Source organism: Periplaneta americana, chromosome 13, assembly GCF_040183065.1.
Source record: "Periplaneta americana isolate PAMFEO1 chromosome 13, P.americana_PAMFEO1_priV1, whole genome shotgun sequence".
In the NCBI taxonomy this organism is placed as follows: Eukaryota; Metazoa; Arthropoda; class Insecta; order Blattodea; family Blattidae; genus Periplaneta; species Periplaneta americana.
The window spans coordinates 37218359-37236283 of NC_091129.1; the positions used below are offsets into that span (position 1 = coordinate 37218359).

General features: G+C 36.2%; 2 protein-coding genes across 2 annotated transcripts in view; one reads left to right on the top strand and one right to left on the bottom strand.

The window, feature by feature from the left end:
- Positions 1 to 15758, bottom strand: part of LOC138711799 (epoxide hydrolase 4-like) — a 123343-nt gene extending 107585 nt beyond the window's left edge. Inside the window, exon 1 of the mRNA XM_069843034.1 lies at positions 15561 to 15758. Within this exon, the coding sequence (XP_069699135.1) occupies positions 15561 to 15743 (183 nt within the window). The 5' untranslated portion in view covers positions 15744 to 15758. The remainder of the gene's footprint in view (positions 1 to 15560) is intronic.
- Positions 1 to 17925, top strand: part of LOC138711798 (cytochrome P450 4C1-like) — a 391497-nt gene that overhangs the window by 274408 nt on the left and 99164 nt on the right. The window lies entirely within an intron of this gene.

The following is a 17925-nucleotide window of genomic DNA, read 5'->3' on the forward strand; positions in this document are numbered from 1 at the left end:
TTGTTGTGCTTATTGTGTGAGAGTTGTGTACATAGAAAGGCTTGTGAAGATATATGTATTATTTCTTGTAATTGCTTGTAGTGATATTATAATCAGATTGTATTGTAAATAATGTGTTACCGGCTGATAGCGTAGGGGAACTGTGAGGCTAGTTATAGGCAGAAAGCGGGGACATCTCATAACATTGGAAACTCTTTCGGGAATTTCCAATGGTTATGTAGATGGGCATTTGAAGCAGTAATTAGGAGAGGGAGAGACCGATTTATTAGCGAAGTGATATCTCCATATTTTTATTACATGTATTCGCGGGGATGTTCTGGCGACTTCGTTAGAATTAGCTTCCTCACACAGGTGTTTCGTCACTTGTCAGCACCGGACAGATTTAGGGCCACCTTGAGCGGGGTTTCGTATAGACTCGATGAAGCATAAAAGCCGGAGTCGGACTAGACCCGTGGGAAAGATACTGCCAAGCTTGGGTTTTCCAAAGAACGGGTATTCCTGTGAGATATACAAACTAATTTGAGGTTATGGGAAATCCAAAGTCTAAATTTAGAGATGACATATTTCGCGCCCAATAAGAAGAGATCTTGGTCCAGCTTATGAGGTCACTTTGGACCAATAGGGAATAGATTTTAGGCCAGTTAGTGACGTAGTTTTTAACCAATAGAATAGTTAGTTTTAGCGTAGGATAGGTTTTTATAAATAAGGGTGACGGGGAGCGCAGATCATCATGAGGACTACTATTCCGCTTCGGAGCGGAGATCATCAAAACAACTTTACATCGTGTCGGCGGCCCTACATACAGGGCAGAATAACTACTTCGTTTGGTGTCGACAGGACTACTATTTCGCTTCGTGTCATAGTGTACTGGACAGAGTATTGAATTTGTAGTATAGGATAGAGCTTATTCAGAGCCGCCATAGAGTCGATACAGAAGTGCGACCAACGATTGAATTATATGTCAGCCGGAAATACATATTCTAGGGTTTACCAAGTGGATACGACAATAAACTTATAGTTTTGAAGTGTACGCTGCCTTTTATTTAAGTAGCCGGCTTGGTATTATTCCCGACATCAACCTACACCACAACCGTACCTCGGCTACCCTGAGTGAATCTCACGCAACATCGAGACGCACCCACCATCAAATGGCGCCCAACGCGTGGTCACAATAACCACTCACCCTCAAATGGCGTCCAACGTGGGAACTCAATAACGACCACTTCACCCACACTTTTGATCTATCTGTGTAAGTTACTGGTATATTATCTTTATCCTTTTGTGGGTTTATTGCTTATTGAATTGAAATCTAGGATAGTGAAAGTGAGGTCTTAATTTTTTAAATATAATTTAGTGTGTTTCTATTCTTATGTGCGGTTTGGTAATTTGTAAATATATTTTAAGATGATTATATTCTAATTGCATGTGTAATTTGTAAAACTGTTACTGTGGAACTATGTCCATGTCCGTAATGTCTTTTGATCTATCTATGTAACTTACTGGTATATTATCTTTATCCTTTTATGTGTTTATTGCTTATTGAATTGAAATCTAGGATAGTGAAAGTGAGGTCTTAATTTTTTAAATATAATTTAGTGTGTTTCTATTCTTATGTGCGGTTTGGTAATTTGTAAATATATTTTAAGATGATTATATTCTAATTGCATGTGTAATTTGTAAAACTGTTACTGTGGAACTATGTCCATGTCCGTAATGTCTTTTGAACTATCTATGTAACTTACTGGTATATTATCTTTATCCTTTTATGTGTTTATTGCTTATTGAATTGAAATCTGTACCTAGGAAAATGTAGGAGTGATATATACTTAAATTCTTGCTGCTGATGTAATTTAAAATTGTAACTAGGGAAACACAGGATCTTATAATCTTCAATTAATAATGCTAATGTAATTTGAAAGTTTGTAAGTAGGAAGGTGCAAGAATTCAGAATTTGGAATGGTACTTAACTATAATTTATTCTCATCGTATATCTTATCACACAGATATTTATTGATTACGCAACTGGCAAATTTGCAATCTTAAAAATGTAATTATCTAGAAATGTCAAAACATGTAATATTACCTATGTAATGGGGCATGTTGAAAAAAAAAATAAAAAAAAACACACACACACACAGTCTATCAAAATTAAATCATGATCTCATGTCAGTCAGCAGCTGGACTATAAAATGTGGGCTAAACCTTAATCCAGGTAAAGCGCAATTAATTCTACTAGGACATCGAAGATTACTATCTTCCATCAGCATTAATACACTTTTGCCAGTGATTTTAAACATTATAATACCATTCAGTACTACCGTTAAAAAAATTGGGTTTTCATTTCTACTCGAATCTCAGCTGGAATGCACACGTTAAATATTTCTGTAAGAAAACTTTCTCAATCTTGCATTCACTGCAAAGACTGAAAAACTTTTTTCCTTCTAAACTGAAACAGATCTTGGTACAGACCCTGGTGATGTCTTGCTTTGACTATTGCGACGTTTTGTTTAGTGACCTTAGTGTTCAATTTATTGTCATTGAAGCTTCAGTGTGTTCATAATGCTTGTGTCCGTTTCATTTTTAACAGCCGTCCTAAATGACGCGATAATTAAAGTTAATGATGACTTGAATTCAATATGCTTATGGTCGAAAACGTACGGACTTAATTTAAATCCAAGTAGCAGGCTATCTTAATAGAACATCAAAGATCGAAGTGTGACAAACAAAAATAATATTACTATTCCATACAGCTCAAATGTGAAGAACCTTGGCATTTATACGGATTGTAACCTGGAATGGAATGAACAAGTAAATCACACTTTTAAAAAAATATTTTCTACGAGTATTATTCACTCATTTAAGCGACTGAAGCACTTTCTTCTTGATAAACTAAAATTACTCCTTGTACAAACACTCATGATGCCACATTTCGACTACTGCAATGTTATATTTATAACAACTTACTTAAAAATGGATTTTAAGGAACTCGCAGATTCATTGCCGCCTTCACATAAGCCCGCCATCGGTCCCTATCCTGTTCAAGATTAATTCAGTCTCTTTCATCATATACAACCTACTTAAAATCCATTTTAATATTGTCCTCCCATCTATGTCTCGGCCTCCCCAAAGGTCTTTTTTCCTCCGGTCTCCCAACTAACACTCTATATGCATTTCTGGATTCGCCTATACGTTCTACATGCCCTGCCCATCTCAAACATCTGGATTTAATGTTCCTAATTATGTCAGGTGAAGAATTCAATGCATGCAGTTCTGCGTTGTGTAACTTTCTCCATTCTCCTGTAACTTCATCCCTTTTAGCCCCAAATATTTTCCTAAGAACCTTATTCTCAAACACCCTTAATCTCTATTCCTCTCTCAGAGTGAGAGTCCAAGTTTCACAACCATACAGAACAACCGGTAATATAACTGTTTCATAAATTCTAACTTTCAAATTTTTGGCAGCAGACTATATGACAAAAGCTTCTCAACCGAATAATAACACGCATTTCCCATATTTATTCTGCGTTTAATTTCCTCCCGAGTGTCATTTATATTTGTTACTGTTGCTCCAGAATATTTGAATTTTTTTACCTCTTCGAAAGATAAATCTCCAATTTTTATATTTCCATTTCGTAGAATATTCTGGTCACGAGACACAATCATGTACTTCGTCTTTTCGGGGTTTACTTCCAACTTAACTTGCGATGTTATATTGAGTCACCTAAATGAAAATTTGAGCTGCAGGCTACAACGTTTGCATAATATGTAGGCTAACATTCGTAAGTATGATCATGTTTCCCAGTCTTTCCAAACTCTGTCTTGGTTAAGGCTAAGCGATCGACGAGCCCTGCATTGTCTTATTTCAAATTCTGCGCACCCCTACACCAATCTACTTCGCTTCTCGTTTTCAAAATTTATCCGCATATCATCAGCTAAGTACCAGGTCTCATCATAACAATTTACTCATTACACTTCGCCATAAGACATCTTTATATTCTTCATCCTATACAGTTTCAGTTATTAGAAATTGGAACTCGCTTCGGCGATGTAAGGTGTTGTTGGACAATAACTTCATTTAGGTCAAAATTACATAAATTCTTGTTTAACAGATTAATTAGATTAATATTTTTTTACTTATAATGAAACTAACATCTGTCCATTCCTATTATTACCATTAATCTATCTAAATAGAATACAAAATCTCTAATGGCAAAATCTCATTACATTAATATTATTCTCATTATATAAATTACTATATTGCAGATTATTATTTTGTTGGCTATAACATAGTTCTAGTAAACGTCTATGAAATTAATTGACATCATTTAACCAAGACATGGAAAGATTTATTGAAACTGATACAGCAATTGTTGCGCTAATTGTCAACGAATCTCCCACTGGAATTGAGTCATTTGTCATACCATGGGATCAATTTTTGTACCCTTGTGTCGTAGAAATCAGCTTCCTGGGATCGGAACCAGCGTTTGACAGCCGCATGCACCTCTCTGCCGATTCTATGATATGACAAATGTCTCATTCCGGTGCGGAATGTGTTGAAAAAATAGCTCAACGTGTCTGTTCCAATAAAATTTTCCAATTAAATTGTGTTTTCTTTCTGTTAACGACCCCTGGCGAACTTTTTTTTACGGCCCTTGTAATTGCGGTCGAGTGGCCAAAATTTGTATAAGCTCTTCTTTTGACATTATTAACATGGTGAAAGAAAAAAAAATAACTTTATCTGCCCCCATCAGAATGTTTGCTTGTCAGCAAGTCAGAGAAAATTGCCAAGTTCTTCAGCAAAAATGTAAGCGAAACTATATACATCGGTCCCTGTAAGGGAAAAACCATGTTCCTGCATATTTAATATGGTGAACAAACCTACATCCATTGTCATTGCCTATGTGTCACTTGGTATCATTGCACCCTTTGTAGAATTGCCTGTTTTAACTCTTCTTTCCAGGGCTTTTCTTGGAATATGAAATGTAATGAAGGCTTGACGTACAGAAGTGCCATATTTAACGTCTTCAAAAGCACGGTTTAAGTCATCTTCATGCGGTTGCTGGTGGGCTTTGCTTCATATTTTATCGGGATCTAGAAATAACGATACGTTTAACATAATAATACTCCTCAATTGTAGGTTTGTATCCCGGAAAAATGCTGGCCATCTCTCCTTTTTTTACGGGAGAGATCGCCGTACCGCGTAATAAAAACTGGCAGCAGTGAAGAGAACAAATACAGTTAAGATATAATGTTTAAAGATGCCTTACCTCTTTAATAATGTTTCCAGCAAATTTCCCCACAAAATGCAGTATTTTTCTATTGTTATTTCAGGAGGAGTAAAATTATTGCTTGCTCACAAACTCACGAACGGCTACAAAACGCGGAAATGATAACCTTACGTTTTCGCAGGTGCAACAATCACTTCGTTCAATTAACATCTGGCAGCAAACCGATTTTCATTCGAAACAGATGATTAGAAAAAAATGAGAGCGGTTGGCCGTCTCACCCGCATGGCTATCTCTCCCGAAATTACCCTAGTCCATCATGGTGACTGCACTCTTGAATAGTCTGACGTTAAGATTAATTAATAGATTTGTACAGTTATCTTCTGTAACTAAAGTTAACTACAAAGATATCATATTTAGTATTATAGGGCTCAAACTTGCGAATTCTAAATGAGGCAGTAGAGCAAGTGGACTCCTTCAAATACTTGGGGTGTACTATAAGCAGTAACATGAGCTTCAGCCAAGAAGTCAAAAGGACGATAGCAATGGCAAAGGAAGCTTTTAATAGAAAGAGGAGCATCTTCTGCGTAACTCTGGAGAAAGAACTAAGGAAAAGACTAGTGAAGTGCTTTGTGTGGAGTGTATCATTGTATGAGGCAGAAACATGGACATTACGACGAAGTGAAGAGAAGCGAATAGAAGCATTTTAAATGTGAATAATAGAGAAGGATGGAGCGTGAGAAATGGACAGAGTAAGAAACGAAGCTGTGTTGGAAAGAATGGATAAAGAAAGAATGATCAGGAAGAGGAAAAGGAATTATTTAGGTCACTGACTGAGAAGAAACTGCCTACTGAAGGATGCACTGGAAGGAATGGTGAACGGGAGAAGAGTTCGTGGCAGATGAAGATATATGATGATAGATGACCGGTGATAATGCCGGTGAAATGAGTCCGGGGTCCAGCACCGAAAGTTACCCAGCATTTGCTCGTATTGGATTGAGGGAAAACCCCGGAAAAAAACCTCAACCAGGTAACTTGCCCCGACTGGGAGAAGAATTCGGAGCAGAAAAAAATTTGCTTCTATTACTACAGAAACATTCATGTTTGTAAGCCAACGCATTGAAAAATTTTCTCATAAAATCAATCTGCATAAACTGACACAGACTGCATCACACAATCGACCTACTGAGGCATTCAACTGCATCTAGATATACACAACAGTGGAACTGCACAAATAGACACACCAATGGTACGTGTGCGAGACGAGGTATAAAAAAAATACGAACTCTGTCTTTCTACGGAGTACTGCGGACATTGGTAAACAAACATAAGGGCTGTACAATGTTTTTATGGCGTGCGGACCGAAACATAAATAATTAACGTACATACTTTTAAATAATATATTGTAGTATATGTAAAATATATAACAAAACAACTTCGTGAGTAAGTATAATACACGTGATACATTTGAAACATAAAACAAACTTCTGGAGGAAAAACTCTCTAAATGTATCTACATACAGGGCTTTCATTTCAAAACATCCCACTCTACGTAACTAGTTATTTAAATTGAATTCAATTTAAAAAAAAACACACACATAAATTTAGATATTGAAGGAGAAGTCTTAAACCAGGCTTAATTGCATTTTAGATATCACCTCCCACCCCAGCCACCCTCATTTTGAAATTTCAAATGGCACCCCTATATTTTTATACTTAAATACGAAAGAGCATTCAATTGTTTATACACCTCATTCATTTGTTTTCGCATCTTTTCTATCGTCGCCTGGCAACCTGGATTATTGATATTGTTGGTTAGAGCTGAAGAGAATAAAGCTAAAAAAATTATTGAGCATTTCATGTGATAGTTGTGTTTTTGTATTAAATTATTTTAAATTCAAGAGAGAACATAAATCATCCTTATTATTAAATTGAGGAAATTACACAAAGTAAGCTGTGTTTTCATCCTACAATCCTACCAATTTATAAGTCAGGGTCTCGCTCAGATACAAAAAATTACAGACCAGTCAGCCTCACCTCTGTGGTTTGCAAACAGATGGAATACTTGATTTCACCACATCTAAGGCAGCATTGGAATGATGCAAATTGTTTACATTTATTGTCAGCATGGGTTTCGGGGGGGGGGGGCTACTCATGTGAGAGTCAATTAGTAACTGTATGTCAGGATTTAGCAGACGGAATAGATTCAAATAGCCAAATAGATGCAGTGATTATTGACTTTAAACGCGCATTCGATGTAGTCCCATATGACATACTGTTGGTTAAACTACAATCAACGGGGATTGACTTCAGAGCACTCCAGCGGATCAAGAAATTTTTAACTTGTCGCACTCAGAGAGTACGGGTGGGGGAGGAATTATTGAGCCCAATAGAAATTACTTCCGCGGTCCCGCAGGGGAGTGTCTTGGGGCCTCTCCTATTCCTTGCTTTTGTAAATGATCTGCCACTTAACATCTTGTCCAGGGTTCGATTATTCGCTGATGACTGTATCGTATATAGGGAAATAAAAAGTCATGATGATACTACTCTTCTTCAGAATGACCTCAATAGAATAAACGATTGGGCGATGGCCAACAAAATGAAAATAAATTCTCTAAAGAGCAAAGCCATTAGCTTTACAAGAAAGAAAAATAAATAAAATAATCGCATCGTATATGTTAGGGGGTGAAACCATTCCGGAAGTTAACAAATGTAAATGCCTAGGAATAACATTTAGCAGCGATCTCGGCTGGGGGGGAACACGTTACTGACATTTACTGACACAGCGGGAAAGGCATGGAGGGCGTTACACTTTGTGATGAGGGTACTAAGGAAAGGCTCTGATAAATCCAAAGAGATTGCATATAAATCACTAGTTCGTCCAGTAATGGACTATGGTGCTGCATGTTGGGATCCTTACAGATTAGAACATATAAAGACACTGGAAAAGATTAAAAAACGGGCTCTCAAGTGTTGTCGTAATAATTCACCATTAAAATGGAACACACTCACGGACCGGAGAACGCGAATTCGATTATGCGCAATGTTAAAAAATGCAGAATTCAGTCTGCCTGGAGAGAAATAAAAAATAGGTTGTAGCCGTCAAATTACTCTTCAAGGAACGACCACTCATATAAATTGAGGGAAAGAAGACAGAGGACGGACACTGGAAAGTTTTCTTTTCACAATCGTACTATCAGGGACTGGAATGCTTTACCTGCAGACTTACTAAAGGCTTTACCAATAACCAAAAATGTATTTAAAAATAGGCTTAAGGACTTTACTAATAGACGGTAGTATATTATATACACTACTTAAAGGGTGTAATTGATATCTTGTTATTTGAAGTGTTCTATCAGTGAGGAAGTGTGTTGTGTCAGTGAAATGTGTAGTGTCAGTGAAGTCTATTGTGTAATTGAAGTATGTTGGTGTCAGTGAAGTGGCTGTGCAAAGTATTTGAACAGTGAAATGGTTAGAAGTGTTAGTGAAATCAGGTAGAATCAGTGCAGTGAGTGAGTTGACAGCGAAATAAGTGTAGTGCCGAAAGGTACTTGTGCAGGTATGAACCTGTCACACTCGTGGGTCTTAGTTCGAACTTAGGGTTAAGATACAAATTAGATTTACTTTAAATGTTATTTTAAGTGACCATGCTTCATTTAATTTAGGATGCTCCTTGTTATTATTATTTTATTATTATTATTATTTTATTATTATTATTATTATTATTATTATTATTATTGTTATTATTATTATTATTATTATTATTATTATTATTATTAATCATTGTTTTTATTAGTTGTGTTTATTATTAATTGTAATTATTGAGTGTAACTAGTTACCACTGCCACCGGGTATATACCCATTTGCAGTGTAAATACATAAATACATACATACAATTAACTGATAATAACAAAGCTTCTTGTAATTACTACAGAATGCTTCGTATTTAGATGAATTTTGTTTTATGCCATGCACTGTTCTCATCGAAATGTCTAATTCTTGAGCGGTGGCTCCGATTCATTCACATTTTTTAAACCGTTCCAATATTTGTAACTTCTGCTGTAACATAAGTACACATTTTTGTTCCCTGCCATGCTGCCAACGTGTACGAGTGTCTGCACAGTACTGCACTGATTCAACTGGTTAGCCCTGTGGAACGCGGGACAGGATGCGTTGACTTACCTTGTATCGTGAACTATACGAGAGTGAGCGTCTATTTGTGGACCTGCACTGTACTTAGTACGACTAAATAGTGATTGGTAGCATACAGAATAAAAAATCCAATATTAGTGAAATATTGAGCACTCACTATTGGTAAAAAACTACATTCATATGGGTCTTCATTGACCCATAGATACGATACTTAGTCTAAACTCACACTAAAGTGTTACACTTACGGTATCTATGGGTCTAAAATAGCCCATATATTATCATAACAATGCGTGCACAGACACAATCAATGTCAATTGTGCATATTTTTATGCAACTGTATATGGATGAGAATACCTTGAGTCATGATCCGATAAGTACCTGTATGTGCATACTACTGGAAAATATAGGAATAAAATCTATGTGGGTCTATATTGACCCATGGATACCAATTGATGGTTAATTATGTTTAAATAATCTTTAATAGACTTTGAAATGGAGGATGTTAGCTATTTTAAAAACATTTCGATTTTGATATATAACATAAAAATAATTAATATCGTTAGGTTCGCAGATATACGCAATGAAGCAAACAATATTTCATACAGATAATGACGTCGGAATATAAATATAAAATTGTTTTGACAGCACACAACAGCTCATATTTTATAATTCAAGTTCAAGTGAGACTTTTTGGAAATAATATATATACAGTATATATATGTCCTTGATACCAAATAAAAGCCGTATTGGGGACTCTAATTTAATAATTTAGCTAAATTACACAGTATGCTGTAGCACATACCTGAATTTATAAATTCCATATGAAAAAAAAAAAAAAAGAAAACACTAGCCCTTACTTCGACTTTCAACAAAGCGCTTTCTATCGCGACTGAGGAGTGTGGATTCAACACTCTGAAGATAGCAATGTTTACGCTACTCTAAAACAAATAAATATCCTCGAGAAATACCGCGCAGTGTCTTCATAAGATGCCTCATACATTTAATACAGTAGTGAAGTCAACAAATCGAAAAATGAATTTTGTCTAGCTAGATTGTGAAACTGTTGCGCCCTTTGCGACGGGCCGCGGGTTCGACCACGCTACTTTACAACATGAATAACCATACCAGCAGCACACACAAACAATAAAGCTTAAAGTTTGTAAATATGATGCAAGGGACTAATTTTGGATATTAATATTCAAGTAATATTATGAAAAATAATATAAAATATTGATAATACAATTTTCCAGACGAAAGCATATCTAGCAAGAAATTGTTTTCATTTATAAAATTGGACAATTGCGTCGTTTTTATCTGTATATTTTTATTTGTCAAAATATTAGCACGCATTCGCCCTAAAATGAAAAATATTGTAATTTTATTATAGTATCAATATATGCAGTGCACAGTAGGAACGGTTGAAATTTATAGACATGTTTAATGCAATGGAATTGAATCACTAAATAGATAAAGGGAATAACTCATCTTCAATTAGTTTAGAGAAAAACACAACTTCTGCACACAACGAAATATAAACAAATTGCATCGAAAATATTTCTATGAACCAATTGTGACTACACAAGATATTTATGTAAAATACATGTATATTTCTCAATTTATTCTGCCCTATAGAAACAATTTTTGTGTGTGGACTTTTTTCTCTTTCATATCTAATGAAAAATATTGTAAAAAATATTAAACGAAATATATCGTTTCTCTACATAACGAAGTGTACAAAAGCATTTATACTATTTCTTTTTAGTTTGTCATTTTACGACGTTATATGTACTACTAGGCTATTTAGCGTAGATGGAATTAATGATAACAGAGTGGTTTTTGATAAGATGAGGTAGAGTATTCGCTATGGATTACCTAACATTCTCCTTACAATTCAGGAAAAACTTGGAGAAAAGGACATCAAGTATTCAGCCCAAGCGGAAACCGAACTCACATCGAGCGCATCGCCAGAATAGTAGGAAAACGCGACACAGCCTGATCTACGCCAGTGGCACAATTATTATTCAAATCAAAAGTTTTATTGTATGCCAATTATGAACAATAGTAAAGTGTAGCATTTAGAAACATTGAGAGCTGTCGGTTATTACATAAACCAAAAAAAAATTTGTGTGGGAAGTTGTTCCCCTTTCATATCTGTCGAAATATACTGTAAAATATTAAACAAAATGTATCTTTATTTCTATTTTTCAAAACAAAAGCTATATTATATGCCAATTTCTGAACAATAGTAGAGAGTAGCACATAGAAACATTGAAAGCTGTTGACCAAACTATTTATTTTGAATTTTCTTATTAATCTTCTGTGTTATCAGTAGTAGGCCACTGTATGATCTCATTCCAGAATTCTTTCACTTCCACAGGTAGACCTATGTACTTCACCAGTTTCTTAATCTCCTTAATTTATCGGACATTGTGTTGCAGAGGCCTTTTCTATAGGATTATTGTGAATAAACGTTTTCCCTGACAAAAGCTGAAAAGTGTGATAGATCAAACAATCAAAGTTCTCATATATCACAATTCTGCCAGGATATGAGCTCTCACACACATATGAAATATTGTGAAATATTAAAATTTATCTTTTATATGGGTAGGGATGGTTCGTCCAATAGATTCTACTGAAAGTGTATTCTTCTCCTCTAGATGGCAGGAACAACAAACTTGAATTTCTTGTGAGAAGGGAACAAGTCGTGGACTAAGCTCCTTTTTAAAGTAAACATGAAAACTAAAATGTTGAAATCCAGACTTACAACTCCTCGCGACAGCTTAAAACTGTCTGCTCGCGACAACTGATTTGCTGGCTGTGGGTTTGGAAAACTGGCCTAGGCTAGAAAATGGCGTCAATAATAGAGGCCTGTCTATATGAAAAATTCTATTGTATTTGCTTATTATTTCCTAAGAACGCAAGCTCCGAAAAATCTATACGATTGAAAGAGTCTTAAAATTAAAATGTACTGCACAAACGTCATGTTTTATGTTTATGACTACTTCACGACTCACAATAAAGAAAAATAATATATTAAATCAATAATGAGTGATAGTTTAGAGCAGAAAATTAGGCTTACTACAAATTACACTGGTCAACAGTCATTTTGCGCCAGACATAAAACTAACAAATTCTTAATAATTTAGATCTCCTGAATTAAAAAATAACAAGCAAAATGTTCCATCACTTTGGGTTTTCGAGATGCACAATATAATTAATTTTCTATGCATTTTATTTAAAAATCACCGTATTTCGTGTGTAACTATTTTGTTTTACAAATGTTGAAGACCCATTATGTGAAAACAAATGTAGTATATGTAGGGCACCATGTTAGAAGCACTTGTAGAAAGGGAAATTATTTTATTGCCCTTCTACGAGTCTATTTCGAGGGAGTGAAACAGGCTCGCGGTATAAATTCAGTTGAGTTTACCTGATTTTACTTGAGATATGCATTTCTTTCACGGTGAGCTTAATTACATTACTGTAGTTTATATTTTGCAATATATCACCATGTCAAAACCACTTCTAGAAGCGGAAATTGTTTTATTGCCCTTTTCGGTTCCATTTGGAGGGGAAGAAACAGGTTCGCCGTATGAAAACGCTTCAGTTTACCAGGATATTTCTGTGGTGTTAGTATTCTGTGTAGGACGTATAGTCTAGGCTATTTCTTTAAAGTGTGCTTGAATGCTAATATTCAAAGTACGAATGGTTTATATGTGCGGATTTGAAGGTTGTAGCATTGCTTTTTGGAATGCAATTAGGCTACACAAAATTTTGCTCCTTTCTGTACGAATTGGATAGTCGCGCTCCAGATATTTTATTTTTATTTTATTTTATTGGGCTATTTTACGACGCTTTTTCACCATCTAGGTTATTTAGCGTCTGAATGAAATTAAGGTGATAATGCCGGTGAAATGAGCACGGGGTCCAGCACCGAAAGTTACCCAGCATTTTCTCGTATTGGGTTGAGAGAAAACCCCGGAAAAAACCTCAACCAGGTAACTTTCCCCAACCGGGATTCGAACCGGGCCACCTGGTTTCGCAGCCAGACGCGCTGACCGTTACTCCACAGGTGTGGACTCGCGCTCGAGATAAGCATTATGAAATAAAACGACAATCACTAGAGCCAAGGAAGAAAAATGTTATACATCAATCCTTTGTACCTCAAAGCGAAGTAATTTTACCCCTTTTACACAATAAGTTAGGGTTAATGAAGAATTTTGTTAAAGGGATAAATTATAAAACTAAAGCATTTAAAAATATCCAGGAAAAATTTCCTGCTACTAATAATCCGTGGCGCTACACCCGTGAAGAGCCCAGACCGACCAGCCGGCTGCTGGCCTCACGTCCATATGCCAAAACAGAGGTGGACAATCATCCAACTAGAATGGAGGTATCGTGTGATTAGCACGATGATCTCCCCAGTCGTTATATCTGGCTTTCGAACCGGCTTTCGCTACCTATCGTAGTTCCCCAAGTGCATCACGATGCTAGGTGGGCACCGGTCCCATACACTGGCCGAAATAAATGAGAAGATTTCTTCCCTCATGAGGACTCGGACCAGCGCGCATTCCTTAACATTTCCTGCTATTAGTGATTCAAAAATAAAAGAGGGAGTTCTCAATGGACCACAAATTAGAGAAATAATGGACAATCACTTCGAATCTTTGCTGGAAGGAAAAGAGACAGCCGTCTGGATTGCATTCAAGGACGTTGAATTAATTTTCTGGATAACTGTAGAAGTGAGAACTATGAAGAACTAGTGAAAAATTTACTGTTGGCGTATTAAACTAGGGGTTGTAAAATTTCCCTGAAAATTCACTTCCTTCACTCACATCTTGACTTTTTTTCCCGAGAATTGTGCGATTTCAGTGATGAGCATGATGAGCGCTTCCATCAAGAAATTTCAACTATGGAAAAAAGATACCAAGGACAATGGAGTACCAATATGCTAGCAGACTATTGTTGGACTTTAGCTCGTGATGTACCTGATGCCCAGTGTAAAAGAAAATGGAGAAAAAGAAAGCTGTAATCTTCTGAACAGTGAATATTTAGCCTTATTGTCATTATATAAAACAATATTTTGAATAGATATAAATTCCAAAATTTCTCAAAAACCGTAACCAACAACTGTTTTTATTGTCATATTCGTATTCAGGAGGCTCAAATTATGTAGAAAACATATAGCACATGTCTAGCGCAAAAAAATGTTAACATTTGTTACGCAGTGTTATTATTGTAAATTATTATTCACCTGGTGCTTTCATCTCATTTGCAATTTTTCACATATTTTCAGAAACCACATTATTCTCGTGATATTGTTTCAAAGATTGTACAGAACGTATCTTTCCTGTACTAAATCAACTAATTTATCCGCATCGAACTCCATTATGAATAATGTACCCTACACAACAATAGTATTTTTTGTAGATAATGAAAGCGTGCAATCATAGCCACTACTAACGCATGCGCAGTACACTGCAGCTATCAGTCTCCTCACGACGAACTTCTAGCAGTCATTCGATGTTGTCTCTTCGTGTCGCCTTGTGTCTGCTCGCGACCGTCGCGCCGCGTCTGATTCTGTGTGCACCACATCGTAAGAAATCAATGGGAGACAAGTACCACGAGACAAAATGTCGCGTCGCGTCTGATTCTGTGTGCACCCGGCCCAAGGAGATCCGGGACCTGTTCCCTTTTCATGCAGACTGAAAGAGCATAGACCTAAATTAATATGACTACAGTCTTAACTCATTTTTTACAAAACTGGAACTTATTTCCTTTTCATATTTAGTGATTCAGTTATGTGTAACCAACATTGTTATACATTTCCTCAAAATAAATTGATTTAGAACATGTCTCAGTTATCTGTTATCTGTAAAGTATGATAAGCTAGTCTTTGTAAAAAGAGAAGTAATATCGTCGCATGTGGTATTGTAAAACATTCTTAAGAATCTTAGAACTAATTAAAAATCTAACATCTTCCCATTTACACAAAACAAATATTTATTTTCCATTCATCGTTAAATATACCTTTTGTAAGGCTATTTTCATGTTAGAAAGATATTGTGAAACGTTCAAACACACCAAATAACACACAGACGTGGTCGGTAACTCTTAATGACCTAAGAAATCATCACTACGCCAGACAGATGGTCCTTCGTAAATGCACAGTGGTGTACTTACCTTAAGGGATAAGTACCCATGTGTTCCGTGAGCAGCATCCGTGAGACATTCTGGCGGTTTATCTCTCTTCTTCACTTGAAAGGCTGAAGGATTTGTGATATATCGAAAGGCAAGTTCTATTACTTTACATAACCCAATTACAGATACAACGCTGTAAAGAAATAAACATTGCAGTAGCTCCATGTTTCCAATGCGAAAGCAGCCGACCTTCTCGCCTAACTAGTAATGCTTTCGAGTCTTGTAGACCTACTATAAAATAAGTTAAACACTGACCTTATCTGCAGACACCTGAGCGACTATAACTTATGAACTATCTGGCTTGTGTTGCTTACGCCTTACTAACTTCGCTACTACTAAATTACATGCTGTGCGTCCTACATATTTTCATAATGTTTCCCTTCTTGACTTCTAGGCTACTATTTTTTCTGCATTGTTCGCTCCGTTATGGAAATCGATAATGTCAGAAACTTATATTCAGAGCTTGATGCGAAATGCTGCCGTGACAAATGTCGGAACTGTTTCACCGTTTCACCAAAAGTCGAATAGGAGTTCAAAACGCTGGAGACCCCACTTCGAATCCTAATGAGGTATTAAAAACTTAGTGAAGGAGAAAGACGATACCGGGACAGGTTTTCGAGTTTTTTCTTAACTTTCAAGTACAATACAACATCCTTCCGTCACTACTGAGTAATGAGAAAAAAATCTATCGTTTGGTTTGGCTTTTCGCGGGTCGCAGTGGTGTTCATCGGATGACTACTACCGCGGAGGAATCGGAGATTACGAATAAAGCTCTCCACCGGTGATCTCCGATACTACCGTAGGTGGAACAGGGGACATACGGAGAGATGCGGGGGTTCGGAGCGAAGCGACAGTTAGCTCAAGGACGACCGGCGCGTACGGATTGACGGTAGTTGTGAGGGGAATAAAATGGCACCAAATCGGATATCCGTCGCATGGAAATTCTTTAATTTAGTTGAAGGTAATAATAAAGTCGCATACTGTAAACTTTGTGGGCGAATTTACTCTAAGGGTGGTGGAACTTCGAATTTGTTAGACCATTTGAAGCGATCGCACAATCGCGAACTTGATGAAAACAATTACGCAAAACATTTGATACGATTTATTTTTAATTTTTTTTAGTGCTATTGTTCCCAAACGCTCACAGTCTATGAAAAAGTCTTGACATTTCTCTAAAACGTAACTTTCGAGGCAATAAAAAACAAATAAAATATTTACAAGACGACTTGAGTTATATTTTACTGTTTAGACAACTTGAGTTATATTTTACTGTTTGGATTAAAATGTTTCTGAATGAAACTAAAGAAACATCTGGTAATAATAGCCTATAATTACAATTATCCTTAAGTTGATATCCACTTATATTTTTATTACAGAGCAGGAGTGGCGCGTTTTAGAAGAGACAGTTCAAATACTGACACCCTTTAACACAATAATCACAATCCTGTCCGGTGAAGAATCTGAATAAATTATGTTGGACAGTAAACTTTATCCCATTGATAACCCACGCTTCTTTTGTTTCATTCTGAAACTCCCTTAATATATTTTACGTTAACTAAACCGATTAGAATAATAATTGACAAACCCTGTTTGCGATTAAACGAGAGTTTCTAGGAGAATTAAAGTATAAATGTTTACATTAGCTACTGAAAAGCTTTACTTCTGCATTAGTTTTGCAGTTAGATTGAATGTTATTAATTTGATCACTGACATAAAACTAATACGGCTTTCCACATATAAGTTACTATGAATTTCAAAACTATATAAAAAAAAAATCTGTCAGTTAACGTAGCACTTTAAGCAACACAAAAAAAAAAAAACGAAGAAAGAGAGAGAGATTAACATAAAAGAGAGATTAAACAACAACAAATTAGAACTTATTTTAAAAGATACGCGGACGTCAGCGGACTCGAATCACTACTGATCCGATTAAAGGAATGCTCAGCGGAAAGTGTATGTCTCCGCCACAGCACATATACAACCTGCGCTGCATCAATCGGAGATAACCGGAAGTCTCCGATTGAAAGCGCGCAAACAACCGCTCCGGAGAAAACCTAATCATAAGCAGCACTAGCGGGTCGTACTCGGGACGGATTCTTCTACTTGAGCTTACATTGACCAATTGTGCGCCCAATACAGAGTGTAACAAAATAGTATGTCAAAACTTTAGGGACACATCCCTCACATGTAGAGGATGAAAATATGTTCTGTGAACAATGGTCCTGAAATGCTTTATTTCCTCGGTAGAACTCCTTTTCTAAACTCTGCTTAATTGCATGATGCGCATTCTAAGAGTACCGGTAGTTATAACCGCATCGCTGTTATTTCCGACGTGGACCTTCCTGTT